The sequence below is a fragment of the Alexandromys fortis genome, unplaced genomic scaffold, assembly GCF_014885135.2.
Source record: "Alexandromys fortis isolate MF-2015 unplaced genomic scaffold, M_Fortis_MF-2015_v1.1 scaffold_39, whole genome shotgun sequence".
NCBI classification, from domain to species: Eukaryota; Metazoa; Chordata; class Mammalia; order Rodentia; family Cricetidae; genus Alexandromys; species Alexandromys fortis.
Genome location: NW_026067918.1, coordinates 7,477,260 through 7,492,899, shown reverse-complemented (window position 1 = coordinate 7,492,899; position 15,640 = coordinate 7,477,260). Strand labels below are relative to the sequence as shown.

Genomic DNA, 15,640 nt, shown 5'->3' with positions numbered 1-15,640 from the left:
TACCACACTTTTTAAGAGCAGAGAAAGAACCAACAACCTTAGCGCATTAAATAGGGTAGGCACTCACCTCACCTACACTGCACTCAGGTGGAGGCAGGATGAGATTCATGCCAGCCTGGGAGCTTATATCCAACAGCCCCCCCCACCAGTTATGGGGCTCATTCACATTACTGTAATAGGGTGCCACCTGGTGGTGAACCCAGTGTGGTTCAAAGCCACTTTGCTGGACAGAATAGTTAACTTTGCCGTTTTTTGAAAATTCTTGAAAATTGTCTACCTACTCAAAAAAAAAAAGTGTCATTTTGCTTGCTTGCATGTATGTGCACTGTGTACAATGCAATGCCCGGAGGCATTGGAGCCCCACTTCTTCCTGCTCCCAGGCTGTTCATGGTAGACCCCCCCCAGATTCTGTCCTGCATTCACCCCACTGACCCCCGACTTTCCCAAGTCTCACAGTGGGAACACTTTTTTCCAGTGCACCCAGGGGATATTCCAAGGGCGAACATTCAAGGAGGATGGGCACACTGCTCAGCCTACAATTACTACAGGAGGTAACCCGTCCCACAGACCACTTTCCAGCCCTAGGAGCATACACTGCCTTCTACCACAGCGACATCACTTCCCATTAAAGACTGAGGACACATACGATTTTTTAGAGTTTTTAATAGTCAAACACAGAGGTCTGCTTCATTTCAGCTCCTTTACTGCCAAGCCTGGGGAAAGAAAGAAAGATGGTTGACACAAAGGGTCCCCGCAGACCTAGCCCACTGCATCTCACAGGCTCCTCCCTCTGCAAACTTGGGATTATCCCCGAGTAGGGGCTTGTGAGGATTAAATTAACTATAAACTGCCTAGGGACAAGGAGGCTATTTTAGGGGATCAGACAGAATCACAACCATGCTCCAGCACCGATCACAGCGAAAGCAAACACCCCCCCAACAAAGTGGTTCTCCTAATCCTGGGGATGACCTGATGAAGCAGGGACCTGGCCACCTTCACCAACCACTGTCTCAGGCTTACTTACCAGGGGGCAGGGACTGTTTCAGCTTCTCGGCTTTCTCCTTGTCTGTGATGACCAGGGTGTAAAGGTACCTGCTGCAGCGAACCTTGAACTTCACATTATCCTTGTTCTTCTTGATCTTGACAGCTGCCAAAGAGACCAGAATGAAGGATGAAGCTGAGGGCCTGGAGAGATGGCTCAGCAGTTAAGAGCACTGGCTACTCTTCCAGAGATCCTGAGTTCAATTCCCAACTACAAACCATGGCGGCTTTTACCATCTGCAATGAAATGTGGTGCCCTCTTCTGCCGTGTAGGCACGTGTAATAAATACATCTTAAAAAAGAACTGGTAAGCCGGGCGATGGTGGCGCACGCCTTTAATCACAGCACTCGGGAGGCGGAGGCAGGTGGATCTCTGTGAGTTCAAGACCAGCCTGGTCTACAGATCTAGTTCCAGGACAGGCTCCAAAGCCACAGAGAAACCCTGTCTCGAAAAACCAAAAAAGAACTGGTAGAGGGCTGGAGAGATGGCTCAGTGGTTAAGAGCAGTGTCTGCTCTTCCAAAGGTCCTGAGTTCAAATCCCAGCAACCACGTGGTGGCTCACAACCATCTGGAATGAGGTCTGGTGCCCGCTTCTGGCCTGCAAACATACACAAAGACAGAATATTGTATACATAACAAATAAATATTTTAAAAAAATAAAAAAATATTAAAGAAAAAATAACCGGTAGAGAACCACACAGGTCATGTGCCTTACATTCCTGTCAGTGGTACAGAACGAATGGCCACAACTGGTCAGACAGCCGAACAAGCTCCCACTTCCTTGTTCTTTCCCAGACTTCAAACGCTGACCATACTGGAAAGCTACATTTTCCTCTATATACCTATTGGGTCTTGGAGCTTACTCAATTCATTGCGCATGCACACGAAATCCACACTTGGCACCCTAAACACAGCATCTCGGAACACTCTAAAATAACCCACGACAACCCTTTAAAGGGATAGTCTCCTGGAATTAACACCCTTGTAGCACTCCACTTCTGGAAACGTAGCACCCTGCACACAGGAATACTGTGGACACGCACAGCCCCTTTAGGGTACTCTATTTCAGTGTGCAGGGAAGCTTCTCCTGAATTTTTATGGAATGTGGCTCTTAAAAAATTCTTTCGGGGTGGTGGTGCACTCCCTTAATCCCAGACTTAGGAGGCAGAGGCAGGTGGATCTCTTGAGTTTGAGGCTAGCCTGATCTACAGAATAAATTCCAAGACAGGAAGAGCCCTGTAGAGAAACCCTGTCTCTACCTGCCCCCCAACCCCTATTAACTCTGTAATTATATGTAAATGTGTGTATCTGTGTAAGGCACGGGCATGTGAATGCAAGTGCCTGGAGTCCAAGGATGCTGGGAACCAAACTGCAAGAACATTAAGGGCCATTAACCCCCCCACCCCCCTTTTCTCTGTGTAACAGCTCTGACTGTCCTGGAATTCAGACATCTTCAGAGATCTGCCTCTATTGGGATTAAAAGCATGCACCACCACCTGGTCAGGGCTCTTAACTCTTAATCCATCTCTCCAGTCCCAGTTTCCTGGTCCTGTACTGCACAATAATCTTGTGACTTCAGCTCAGACAAGTTCCAGTTGCACTCAAATCCAAACCATACTGGTTGTGTTTCAAAGTGGAGACATTTCCAAATGCACAGCATGCATCTGCTTCCTAGAGTGGCCATTCTGGGTACTTGTCAAATCCCCGGCTCCAAGTTCCTTGCAAACCTTTCAGATACTACCTACAATTCCCAGCTATAAAAGCCACGAAGCGCCTCATGCTTCAAAGACTAGCGGCACAGGATCAGTGTAACTGTTCCTGAGACAGGGCATTTCACAGGAAGCACTGGGGCTCAGAGCCTGCTCAAGGCACTAGCTACACTGACTTTTTTATACCAGGTCCAGACACCAAGACCACAGCTTTGCTGCACTGCCTCTGGCAGCTACTGCAGCCCCAAAATTTAAGTTAAGTATTTCTGGATGTGACCGAGTTTTTCAGACAGGGTCTCATGTAGCTGGGCAGGTCCTGAATTCACTGTGTGGCCGAGGAGAACCTTGAATGCTCCTGATCCTTCTGTGCCTGCCAGAAGTGCTGAGGTTACAGGGGTGCTCGACCATGCCATTTACCCAGTGCTGGGAAGTGAACCCAGGGCCTCAGGAGTGCTAAGTAGATGCTTGCAGACCCTCTGGCCCCCAGCATTAATTTAAGGCCAGCCATACCATGCATGATACAGCAATTCCACTTCTGGGTCAATACCCAAAAGAAATAAATGCAGAACCAGGTTGAAATTGTGCAAGCAACCCCATGTCCATGAACTCAGTGTGGTCCCCCCACAGTGGGACCGCTGATCTGTAATACCAACACTTGGGAGACAGAGGCAGTTCAAGCTCAAAGAGACACCAGTGAGACAGTTGAGTGGATAAAGGTATCTGCCGCCAAATCCAGGGGCTTGAGTTTAGTTCCTGAGACCCACCCAGTAGGGGAACCAACTCCTGCAAGTTGTCTCCTGACCGCCACCAGTGCATACATATGCAATAAAGAGAAATGCAAAACGAACATAACAAATCCTCACACTTGGGAGACTGAGAAAGGACCCCCGAGGTCTAGATCTGAGGTCAGCCTGGGCTACAAAGTGAGTACTTAGGGCCCACACAGCCCGTTCCTAAAAACAAAACCCACCAGAAACCAGGCTCAAAAACAGACCTCTAAACAAGTACACTTAATTCAATTTCTTAACACGTGCAGGAACTTGATGGGTCTGCTGAGATGTCTTCAACAGCCCAGAGGCACAACCTCAAACCTGGTCCTGTGCTCACGGAAGGAAAACAACATCACCTACAACAGAGCTGGGACACAGAAGGTAGTGTCCAGATGGAAAACACAAGCAAACACCGGCTGATTCCCGGCGGGAGACATCCTTCCCACCGGTGGGAAGGACTGGTGGCCACCAGCCCACACGGCAGCAGATCAAAGGCAACGGACTGTTTGGAATAAGAGGGAACACCTAAGACCCCTGCAGCTCATTCAAGGGCTTTTCCTGTCCGACCTAACAGGACGGCCCAACTGTTCTGCTTCCATTCCGATCTGGATGTTTTAAAGAGGTATCCGAGAGGAAAAGGAAGCCACACAGGGTTATCTCACACAGCAGAAAAATACTCCTCTCTTCCTGTTATGTGAGATAATGCCACCCAGGATCTTTTATTAGACACATCCTCCCAAACATCCTTTAAATGGGGCAATCCCCCTGTTATGTGAGATAATGCCACCCAGGATCTTTTATTAGACACATCCTCCCAAACATCCTTTAAATGGGGCAATCCCCTCCTTATGTATAAAAGAACAATACAAAACCAGCAGGAGCTGACAAACTGCTTACTTCAGTTACCCGTTTTTGAGACAATGTAGCCTTGGAGAACCTTGAATTTTCCCGTCCTTTTATCTCTGCCTCCCAAGCGCCTGCGCGCGCCGTCTGGCTTCCTGCACGCTGGACTAGTCGTCCACTACGCCCCCATCCCCGATTTTGGATCCCTCCACGTAGGCCAAGCATGGTCGTGGATGCTAAATCCTCTGACCTCTGCCTCCGGCGATTGTACCGGCACGGGCCACTTTACACTGGCTCAGGCTTCCGATTCATTACTTTCCCCCTTTATTTGAAAACTGGGGGGCTGTTACACGTGGATGACGCTTCTGTTTTGGGACAAGGCCTCACTAGGCAGCCCTGGCTGGCCTCTAACTCACAGGTATCCTCCTGTCTCTACCCTGAGTTCGGCAAGGTACTTAAAGAGAGCGCGCTGAGATCACGTGTGTGGTTGGTCCACCGTGCAGAACAGGCGGTGGCGACCATACGTGTCCCCACGCTTTCCCGGGAGAATCTGCTTTCTAGAGGCGCCCGATCTCCCCCGCGCCATCCCAAGCCTTCTGGAAACCCACTCACATTTGGCATCCTTCCGCCGGGCCGTGAGCAGGAAGTCCTTGATTTCCTCAATTTTCCGAGGCTGCAACACAGGAGAAACAGAGTGAGGTCGGGGGACACCAGCATCCTGGGGACGCTCAAGCCCGCCCGGGTCCCTCGTCCCGGACTCACCATGGCGACGGGCGCTCGGCGCTGGAGACCGTACCTGTGGGGAGCAGACCTCCGCGTTAGCCGGCTGCGAGCCTGCCTCCCCACCCCGCTCCGCCGCACTCCCTCCTCCTCCCTCGCGCGCTCCCCGCAGACCCGAGCTCCCCAAGCCCTACCCGGCTGCGGATTACCTCGGATTTAACCCCCGTCCCCGACTACCCCAAAGACTCACAGCGGCCAGAACCGAAGGGAACGGAAAAAGAGCGAGGCTTCCGCTTCCGGGCGGTTAAGCCCGCCCAACAGAGGAAATTGAGTACAGTGTCTGCAAGGGGCCAAGAACCATTTATGCGTTCATACTTTCCATTTCATCTGCTCTGCCCTCTTGTGGTTCAGATTAGTAGTTCCGTTTCTTAACGGCCCGGCTGCCAGGTCCACTCCTCACCTCCCTCCTCATCCTCTCTCCTTCATCCGCCGCCCCCCTTATTCCGTCTGCAGGTCACCCACCTTTCAATTTTTATTTTTATTTTTTGTGGCCGGTGGTGGCGGCGCACGCCTTTAATCCCAGCACTCGGGAAGCAGAGACAAGCGGATCTCTGTAAATCCGAGGCCAGCCTGGTCTTTCAGGACAGGCTCCAAAGCTAAAGAGAAACCCTGTCTCGGAGAAACCCTGTCTCGAAAATGTGTATGTGTAGCTCTGGCTGTCCTGGAACTCGTTCTGTAGACCAGGCTGGCCTCGAACCCACAAAGATCCACCTACTTCTGCCTCCCGAGGGCTGGGATTAAAGCTGTGCGCCACCACTGCCCAATCTTTTTTTTTTTAACATTTTATTTTTATTTTATGTCTGTTTCGATTGCACATCTATCTGTGCATCACACGCATGCAGTGTCCGTGGAGGCCAGAAGAGGGCATCATCGGATCCCTGGAACTGGAGTTAGAAACAACTGTGAACTGCTCCATAGGGGCTGGGAATAGAACGCAGGGTGTTCTGGAAACGCAGCCAGTGCCCCCAGGGCTAGTGATTGACTTTTTGTTTGTTTGTTTGTTTTTGTTTTTGAGATGCGGTAACAGGGCTGGCAGAGATTAAGACATTCCGAAGAGACTTTCGCTTGTGTCTTTCACTTGAACAGGCAGGGCAGAATTTCTGCAATCACCGGGGTAACCGAAAGTAGCCCCCCTTATTGCATCTTGAGACCCTTGCCCAAGCCAAGAATTGCACCTACACTGGCCAGATTCTTCAGCCCAGCTCCCACCACCCATCATGTCTTGAGATATATAAGGAAGTGGCAGCTCTGGGAAGGCTGCATTCCCTTTGCCCCCTGGGTTTCTCTCTGCTCCCTTCTCCTCCTGGCACTAACTTCCTTAGCAGTTAGCCCTGATTCGACAATAGCTTAGAGGGTAGGCTTTGGGAAACTTTGGCTATTGATTTTATTTTATCCACTTTTATTTTATTTCCAACTCTGTACAAATGTCTCCATTTTATTATGTTTGTATCCCCCCAATTTAATAATCTCACAACAGAATGTAATTGCCTTGTACTTATTACTGTGGAGCGGCCCCCTCAGAGGAGGAAGCGCACTTGCCAGGAGTTTTATTTGGGACTCAGCACCTCTCTCTCTCCTCCTTCCCTCCTTCCCTCCCTTTGGATGAAGGAATTCTGGTGGAGTTCCTGCCTCCCGGTGATACAGGGCAGAAAAACTATAATTGCACAAGAGTCTTTTTCAAGAACAGAACTGTGTTTCAGAACTGAAAACCTGTCTGTTTGGGAAGCTGGTGGGTTTTGGGTGAGATGCCTGAGGGCCAGATATAATCTGAGAATCATGCCTGCTTGGTCCTGATCCAGGGCACCCACAATTCTGTGCCCAGCTTTGCCACCAGCCTTTCTCCTGGGCAGAGGCCTTTATGTTTTTTTCTGTCTCCCTGCTCCTCAAGAAACTGTCTTCTCAGTCAAACCTAGGGCCTCTTAACTTGCTGGTTGTTTCTGGTCTGCAGGCATTTCTTTGCCGTCCCTTCATAGCCTGTCCCATCTCTACTTGGGGCAGACCTTTAGCTCTGATGTCACACCTTGCCACTTCTGTATAAGCCTTGTGGCAGTGGTGTGGGTCACCTGTTTTTTTAAGACAGGCTCTCTTTATTTTGCACTAGCTCTTGCTATTGCACACTCTGTAGACCGTGCTGACGTTGAGCTCACAGAGATCTCCTGAGTCTGCCTTCTGAGTGCAGGGCGGGGGGATTAAAGGCATGTGTTACCACCACCACCACCCAGCCTTTTTTGGGGGAGGGAGGACAGGATATCTTGTAGCCAAAGCTGGGCTCCCTGTGTAGCAGAGGATGACCTGCTTGAGTTTCTGAGCTTCCCGCCACTGCCTCCACAGTGCTGGCAGTACAGGTGCAAGCCATTATGGCTGATGCTAATGACTGAATTCCGGACTCCTGCGTGCTGGGCGAGCGCTCTACCAACTGGCAGGGCTAAGTGCTTCTTGCATTTGTGCAGAGTTTGTTGGAGGGCAAGAATAGGGTAGAACTTTCTGTAGGCAGCTCTTGAATGTGATACTCATGTATACAGTAAGTGCTTAATGCTGACTTTGGCGGATTCTCAAGCCGGACGTGACATTTGAAAGCATTCACTGTAGGAAGGGACAGAAAGAGGGAAGGTGAGGGCATAAGAAGTAGACAGGAAGGGACAGGTAAAAGTAGAGATTCAGGCACTCCAAGCAGTGCCTAGCACACAGTAGGGACACACAATATGTTTTAAGTGACTAGCTGGTGCCTCAGTTCCTGCTGGACCAATCCTATGGTGACGATGTGGGCAGGAGGAGGGGCTGCGCTTCCCACTGGCAGCCGTCCCGGAGAGACAGATGCTGGCCCACTTGAGTTTTGTGATTTAAGAAGAACGTAGATGCGTAGTAACAAGCAGGAAGACAAATTTGTTCAAGGACCGAGATCTTCTCCAGATCCCCAGGGGAAACAAATAACAAAATACACCAAGGCTACTGAAGGGCAGAACTGGTGCCCAGAGGGGGGGGACTTCTCAGGTTCCATGACAGAGCCTCAGGTGTCAGGATGTGGCATAGGACTCAGAAGGGAAAGGGCTGGAGCCACTCCCTCGTGCAAGACCTGTGCCCATAGCTCCCATGCTTTTCAAACATGGGTGTGATGGGAGCCGATAATGGGGGCTCCTTCAGGAGAGGAGGGCTCGGGCTTGACAGCTGCCCAGAGTGGGGTTCACTTTGCTTGTCAGGGCCACTCTGTGAAGCCTGGAGGGTGGACAACAGTCCCAGGCTGGAAGCTAAGACACTCTGGAGAACCAGAAATGCGGGTAGAAGGGCCTGGGAGGGGCTTTCAGGCAGCGCTGTTGGGGGACTGGAGCTGGGAGTGAGTCAGACCTGGGGACTATTTTCTGGTCTTACACCCTTCTTGCCTTCATCTGCCTGCTGGGCTTGGATCTGGCCCTCGAAGGGCCTGCTGTAGGGAAAAGCAGGGACCTAGAGCCTCCCCCCAACCCCTGTCATGGGACCCCTGAAGGCCCATCCATTTGAATTTTTCTTGTCAGTGTTCATAGGCACCAGAGTGGGGCAGAGACCTGGCACCCCACTCAGGTGGGCAGAGAGGTAGTGTCTTTTATAGTGTGATCTGAAGGAGCTGAGAAGACTGCCTGGCATCTGGCTGGGACAAAGTGCTTGATGGAAGGGCTCCCAGTGGGAAGGACAGCGGGAATGGTTAGCCTGCAGTCAGGGGAATCTGGGGTTCCCTGGGAATGTGTGGTCAAAGCGGAATTGATTCTCCCGATTCCCACTTGTGCTAGAGAAATCCTGGCTTCTGATTACTAAGCCTGTGTGTGTGTGTATGTGTGTGTGTGTGTGTGGTGGGGAGAGGCAAGGTCCCCAGGCATCCTGGCTCCCTCTCTGGCTGTCTGGGCTGTGGGTACAGTGTCCCCTCGTCATCACAGGAGGGTGCTGAGGCTGCAACTGGAGACTGACTGGCAAGGAATCTGCCCTCTGGCTCAAAACCCAATTCTCAGGCTTATGAATTGTGGATGTGACTGGTGCAGCATTTCATACCCCGAGGAGTGCTTGCTTCACCTGCACACTTAGTCTCCAGGAAACCCCCAGGAGGCCTGTGCCTTGGGTCGCCCCGCATAGCTGGCCTTTAAGCCTGTCCTGTGGGAGCTGTCCATAAACCTCCCCGACGCTCAGGGTGGGGAGAGCTTGGGGTTCTCTGAGTTTGGCGGCTACCTGGAAGAGTGGATGGGGATCAGAAACGAGAGGAGGATGGGGAGGAGATAGGGGCTGTGCTTTTAGAGATCTACAATGGGAAGCCTAAATGGGGTGCTGCGTACACCCCTTCCCATCCCTCACAGAGTCTTCAAGACACATAGGGGGCCATGGGAAGCAGGCACGCATCAGCTGTTGAGCCAAGTGTCAGAAAAAAATGGCTAGAAAAAAATATATACATTCCAGGCTGTCCTCAAACTTACTATGTAGCAGAGGGTAACCTCGAAATTTTCATCCCCTGGCCCACCTCCTGAGTACTGGGATTGCAGACAGACAACATCACACCAAGTTTATGCAGTGCTGGGAGTCAAACCCAGGGCTTCACGTGTGCTAGGCAAGCACTTTACCAACTGAGCCACAGCTTCAGCCCAGAATTCAGCACGTCTGATGACCGTTTCCTGACCAGATCCTTGTTTCTGGGGCTGAGGGTGAGGCTGTCTGGAATGCTGGGGGATTTTCGCAGCAACCCTTGTCTGCCCAGTTGATGTTGGACCTGCACAATCCGGACGAATAAGAATGACCACACACTGCCAGATGTTCCTGCAGGGCCGAATCAGGTTTGGTTGGAAGTCTCCAGGCCTAGCGGGACAAAGCCAAGAGAATATTTTTTTATTTTCAAGAAGACTCCATTCTGAATCCACCCCCCCACCCCCCGCATTTTGCTACTAGGGCTGGAACCCAGACCCTGGCACGTGCTCGGCAGACAAGCTTCTGCTAATGGTTGGTGACACCCCAGTCCCTGGACCAGGTTGTTTATTTCTGAGCCCAGACCACTATTATTGTTTTGTTTTGTATTTGAGTCAGGGTCTGGTTAAGTAGCCTTGACTCAACCTGGCACTGGCTATGTACTTCAAGCTGTTTTTCAGACTCCCAGCAATCCTCCTGCCTCAGCATCTTAGGTGCTGGGATAACCACCATGCCTGACTTCAGAACCAGGTCTTTGCACTCTGCTGCCCTTTCTTGTATTTACTTTTTTTTCTTTTGTTATTTTGTTTTGAGATAGGGTTTCTCTGTAAAATAGTCCTGGCTGTCCTGGAACTCCCTTTGTAGGTGAGGCTGGCCTCAAACTCACAGAGATCTGCCTGGCTCTGTCTCCGGAGTGCTGGAATTAATGGTGTGTGCCACCACTGCCCGGCTCTTCTATTTACATATAGCCTAGGAGGTCAAAGACTTTCTCCGGGAGATCAGAAGGTTGCTGCACTGAGTTCGGCCTCTGCCCTGGGCCTGCGTCAGAGTTGTTCTTAGCCCAGTGCTTGACCAGATTAACTTCCACGTGGAAGTCTGTGCCTGTATGGAATAGGTAGATGGGAGGAGGCAAAAATATGCCCCAAATTCACTGTGAAGGCGCCTGAGAGGGAACATTTTCCCAAGCCAAGTCAGGTCCTGTGTTGGTCACCTCTCCGCTGTGTATTTCTGCTGTGTATTTAACCTGTGTTCCCACCTCAGGAAACCCAGAGACTAGCAGTGAAGGCAGAGATGAACCAGGGGCCACATGGGAGAATTCTTCATACCATATGGGCCAGAAGCACCCTTCGTGGGATGATTCATCCAGGCTGGGGATGTTTAGACCTGGGAGGGTCGCTTTGTCCTGAGAATCCACCCAGCTCCTTCCTTCCAGAATGCGGCATCTGCCATGCCTGAGGACAAGAGCAAAGGAGCCATCAGAGTGACTTTAATCCAGGCGGGAAGATGACACTCTGCTCCTGGAGACAGGCGGTCCGAGTTCCCACTAGAGTTTGGCTAGTTAGTCTCCAGGAATCTGTGCCCGTGGGTTCTTTCAAGGAGGGCTGTACATACCTGCCCTGTGCCAGCCCGCTCCAGACACTTGTGGGTTAAGTGTTATATTGCAATACCCTTGCTTTTGAGAGGTCGGGAGACCCAAGGGACACGGGGCCTCTTCAGGGCAGCAGGTGGCGCTGTGGCTGTTCGCAAGGTGAGTGAGTCCTAGGCAGGTGCTGGAGGAGGTAGGCTACAGAGTGAGCCCCCTCCTTTGCCTGGCCTTGGTGAGGCAGCAGGGACCCTGGGAAGCCTCAGGAGTCTCCTCCACCGGGGGTGCAGAGTCGGCATTGACAGATGAAGCTTCCTCAATTCCCCTGCCTCGCTGCCTAGGCTTCTTTCCCCCTTAAAACTGCATCCCCAGCATCCAATCTCCTCCTGTAAAAAGGACAGATTGGACTGGTCTCCCAGCAGCAAGGAAAGTAATATTGGGGCCGAGGAGAATCCATCTTGAGCACAAGGGACAGGCACCCCTCCTATATATCAACATGTGCCAGGGTGGAGGGGGGACGTTGGAGAGGAAAGAGAAAGGGCACCATCCCCTCAGAGAGCAGGGCAGGGGCCGGCCTATCAGCGTGTATATATCTTGCATTATGCAGCGTGGGAGAGACAATCAATAGAGCTGTCAGCAGTTAATGCATTCAGTCCTGCCACCGTCCCCACCCTGGGATGCTCCAGACGGATGCTTCAAATTAAACCACAGGGAAAGGAGAAGGGCGCAGGAGGCCAGGAGACATACACCCTGACAGGCCGGAGCAAAGCAGAGGCACAACTGAGGGGCCCAGGAAATTAAAGTCCATCCATCACAAGGTGTAGAGAGCATCTTCTGGCATGAGTGACAGGAAGACGTCCAGCGTCCCATCAGTTGCAGGTTGCAGGTCCCTCTGCCTGGCAGGAGTCCCTGGGAGAGGCTGATGGCGGCTGGTCAGTGGCTTGTCATCCTCTGATTGGACCCTCAGGAGGAGGGGCGGGAGGGTAGTGCTTCTTGCTTTGCTGGAGCGTGCGTACATGTGCCAGGATATAGGGGTGGGCAGGATTTCTGTGTGTCTGTGTGGGGCCACTCGGCTCCTGATGCTTCGGAAGAGCTCTTGTTCCCCAAGGTTTAGGCTTATCCTGTGGCTCGCAGGCATGGGTCTCAGAGCACCCCCCCACTCTGCTGGGTCAGGCCATCCAGTTCCCCTCTCTGCCTCATCTGCCTCAGCCCATGGGTCAGGACTGCTAGTTGTCTGCTCTTCCTTCACCCGGGAGGCCCTCCACCAGTGAGCACACCCCAGCTCTGCTTCGGGCCCTCCCTCAAACCTCTCACTACTGGGCACTATGGGGAGGTTCGGGTGGTCCTGGCTTCTTACTGTGTTCTTATGGACCAGAAGGCGAGTGGGACCTTAGTCTAGGCTACTCCTGAAAGAGAGCCTAGGTTACTCCCCAGATTTCTTACAGTCCTCAAGGAAGTGGGACCTCAGCCCAGGTTACTCCCTAGGGAGAGAGCTGGGGAGGGATCACTCTTGGTTCATTCTCTTACCCCCCCCCCCTTACCATTTCTTGCTAGAAGGTCACATTAATGAAACCCAAAAGAGTCATGGAGTGTTGACTTGGGCTAGAACAGTGTGTTGCTGGTCCCAAGGCAGAGAAAACAACCCCCTCCCCAGGCTTAAGCTGGCTCTCTGAGGTACTGTCCTTTATTTGAGCTCTTCTTACTAGCCCTTGCTCCCCCATCTCCCCTTCCCCCATCTCCCTCTTCCCCATTTCCCCTCCTTCTCCCATCCCTCTCCCTCCCATCCCTCTCTCCCAGGCTGGTTTTTCAGTTCTTGGTAGATATCACAGACAGAGGAACGCTCTGGCTGGCTCTCTGGCTCCTAGGGGGCACAGCGCAGCCTGCTGCTGCCTCCTGCACAGCTACGCTGCCCTCTTCATCCAGAGAAAGACAGGCCCAGTGTTGCTTCCTTGCACAACAGTGCCCAAGACAGGTTCTACCAATTACCACTGGTGACCAAGTTTCCAAAAGCAATTACCAGAGCGCTGCAATGCCTCCAAGGTGTGGAGCTGAGAGAGAGAGAGAGAGAGAGAGAGAGAGAGAGAGAGAGAGAGAGAGAGAGAGCGAGCCAGCGAGCTGGGGTACCCAGCTGGAAACGGAGGCTGCAGGGCGTATGAGCAGCATAGAGGTGGCGCAGGCCTGTGCACAGAGACCTGCCTCTGAGCGTGTGTTCAGCCACAGGGGTGCTGCAGGGAGAACCCAGCCTGGGAAGAAGGAGACACAGTAAGAATACAGCCCTGCAAGCCAAGACCCCACAGTTTATGTGGCTTCTCTCTTCCTGTGCTCAGGAGGAGAAAAACAATCCACATGAATCCAGACTTGTCTCGATGGGATGCAGGATGGGGCACCTGTATCTGCTTGCCAGTCAGGGCCCACTTCACTGCCAGTGGTCTCCATGGTCAGCAGGTGTCATTGCCACCTGTTCTACAAAGAACATCAGCCCTGCCCTGTTCCTGGGTCACAGAAATTGCAAAGCCTTTGGAGAATCAAGGAGTGACCCTGACCTGTCCTCTAGAGTCCAGTCCAAGTGAGGGCTATGTCTCTGCCCCACCCTCCCCTCTACTTGCCTTCAGAAGCACTCAGTGGTTAGGTCTAGGTGGCTCCTATCCATCCCTATGGTCTGTGTCTTTAGGAGACAGTATGAGGACTGAGGAGAGGCAGGGATAGAAGGCAGCGGAGGAGGAAGAATGCTAGATGCTGGCCAGACAAGTCTCTGTCAACTCTTTCCTACAGTCTTGTGCGGAGCCCCCCCTTTCAGAAGTCTCCGACAGGCCGCCTGCTATTAATGGCTCACGACTGCTGCAGCTGACTGGTAATAATGACCCTGGGCAAAATATTCAGCCAGGCTTCCACAGAGAGCGGCTGCAGTCAGTTGTACAATTGGCTTCAGCTTTGGAGAAGGGGGGCAAGGTAGGGTTTGAAGAGGGGTTGAGTATGCAAGTCTGCCTGGAGTCACGTCAGACCTGGGAGGAAGCTTGCTGGGACAGAAAGGACAGAAGGGACAGGATGGACAGAAAAGGGAGGCGTTTACATGTGGCACTGAAGTGGGGTGTATACAGACAAGCCAGAGTGGCTTCTGGCTGACTTCCTAGACCCAGGGAAATGAGAAGGACTTTCTGCCCTGCTTCATGTGGCACTTAGGTGGCCGCTTCCTACCTCCCTTTCCACATGGTCTCACTTCTCCTTTAGCTGTTTTGACTTGATAGAAGAAGAGGGATAAGGGGGAGAAGAAAGAAGAAGAGGAAGAGGAAGAAGAGGAAGAAGAGGAAGAAGAAGAAGAAGAAGAAGAAGAAGAAGAAGAAGAAGAAGAAGAAGAAGAAGAAGAAGAAGAAGAAGAAGAAGAAGAAAATGATGACTAAATGGCCCCTAACGTAGGAGAGGAATGTGGACTGAAGTTTCTGGAAAAAAGCTACAGCCATAGAAAACATCTTCCAAGGCTGGCTGACTGTAGAGGACTGGAATGTTACAGGTTTAGAGCCAGATTCATCTTAAACTTTCTACAGAGCCATTTATTGCTCACCTCTGTGTATGATCTGATTGTGACTGCTTGGTTATAATTTCAGAATATATGAACAGACCCACTATTTCCACCAATCCAAAGGCCAAGAATGTCATCAAATCGTGTCTGAGGCTCAAGTAGACACTGAAACTTACTTTATTTTACTTATGTGCATGTGTATGCCTGTGTGTGTCTCTCTCTCTGTGTATGACTGTGTCTGTGTGAGTGTGTATGTCTGTGAGTGTATATACCTTTGTCCAAGCGAATGTATTCTCTGTGTAAGTGTATGCTTGTGTCTATTTGAGTGTGTGCCTATGTCTGTGTGCATGCCTGTGTCTGTGTGAGTGTGTCTGTGTCTATATGAGTATATTCTCTGTGTAAGTGTATATGTCTGTGTCTATATGAGTATATTCTCTGTGTAAGTGTATATGTCTGTGTCTATATGAGTATATTCTCTGTGTGAGTGTATATGTCTGTGTCTATATGAGTATATTCTCTGTGTCAGTGTATATGTCTGTGTCTATATGAGTGTGTGCCTGTGTCTGTGTGCATGTCTGTGTAAGTGTATATGTCTGTGTCTATATGAGTATATTCTCTGTGTGAGTGTATATGTCTGTGTCTATATGAGTATATTCTCTGTGTCAGTGTATATGTCTGTGTCTATATGAGTGTGTGCCTGTGTCTGTGTGCATGTCTGTGTAAGTGTATATGTCTGTGTCTATATGAGTATATTCTCTGTGTGAGTGTATATGTCTGTGTCTATATGAGTATATTCTCTGTGTCAGTGTATATGTCTGTGTCTATATGAGTGTGTGCCTGTGTCTGTGTGCATGTCTGTGTAAGTGTATATGTCTGTGTCTATATGAGTATATTCTCTGTGTCAGTGTATATGTCTGTGTCTATATGAGTATATTCTCTGTGTCAGTGTATATGTCTGTGTCTATATGAGTGTGTGCCTGT

General features: G+C 51.0%; 1 protein-coding gene across 2 annotated transcripts; it reads right to left on the bottom strand.

Moving 5' to 3' along the window:
- Positions 1-643: 643 nt before the first annotated feature.
- Positions 644-5,387, bottom strand: Rpl38 (ribosomal protein L38). Of its 2 annotated transcripts, none has more exons than XM_050140501.1 (5): positions 5,335-5,387; positions 5,127-5,160; positions 4,977-5,037; positions 1,025-1,147; positions 644-713 (listed from the first exon to the last, which is right to left on the bottom strand). In XM_050140501.1, the coding sequence occupies exons 2-5, from the start codon at positions 5,127-5,129 to the stop codon at positions 688-690; spliced, it is 213 nt and encodes a 70-aa protein (XP_049996458.1). In that variant the 5' UTR covers positions 5,130-5,160; positions 5,335-5,387; the 3' UTR covers positions 644-687. The 2 variants fall into 2 exon arrangements, with proteins under 2 accessions (XP_049996458.1, XP_049996457.1); XM_050140500.1 differs by having other exon boundaries at positions 5,294-5,345.
- Between the last annotated feature and the right edge of the window lie 10,253 nt (positions 5,388-15,640).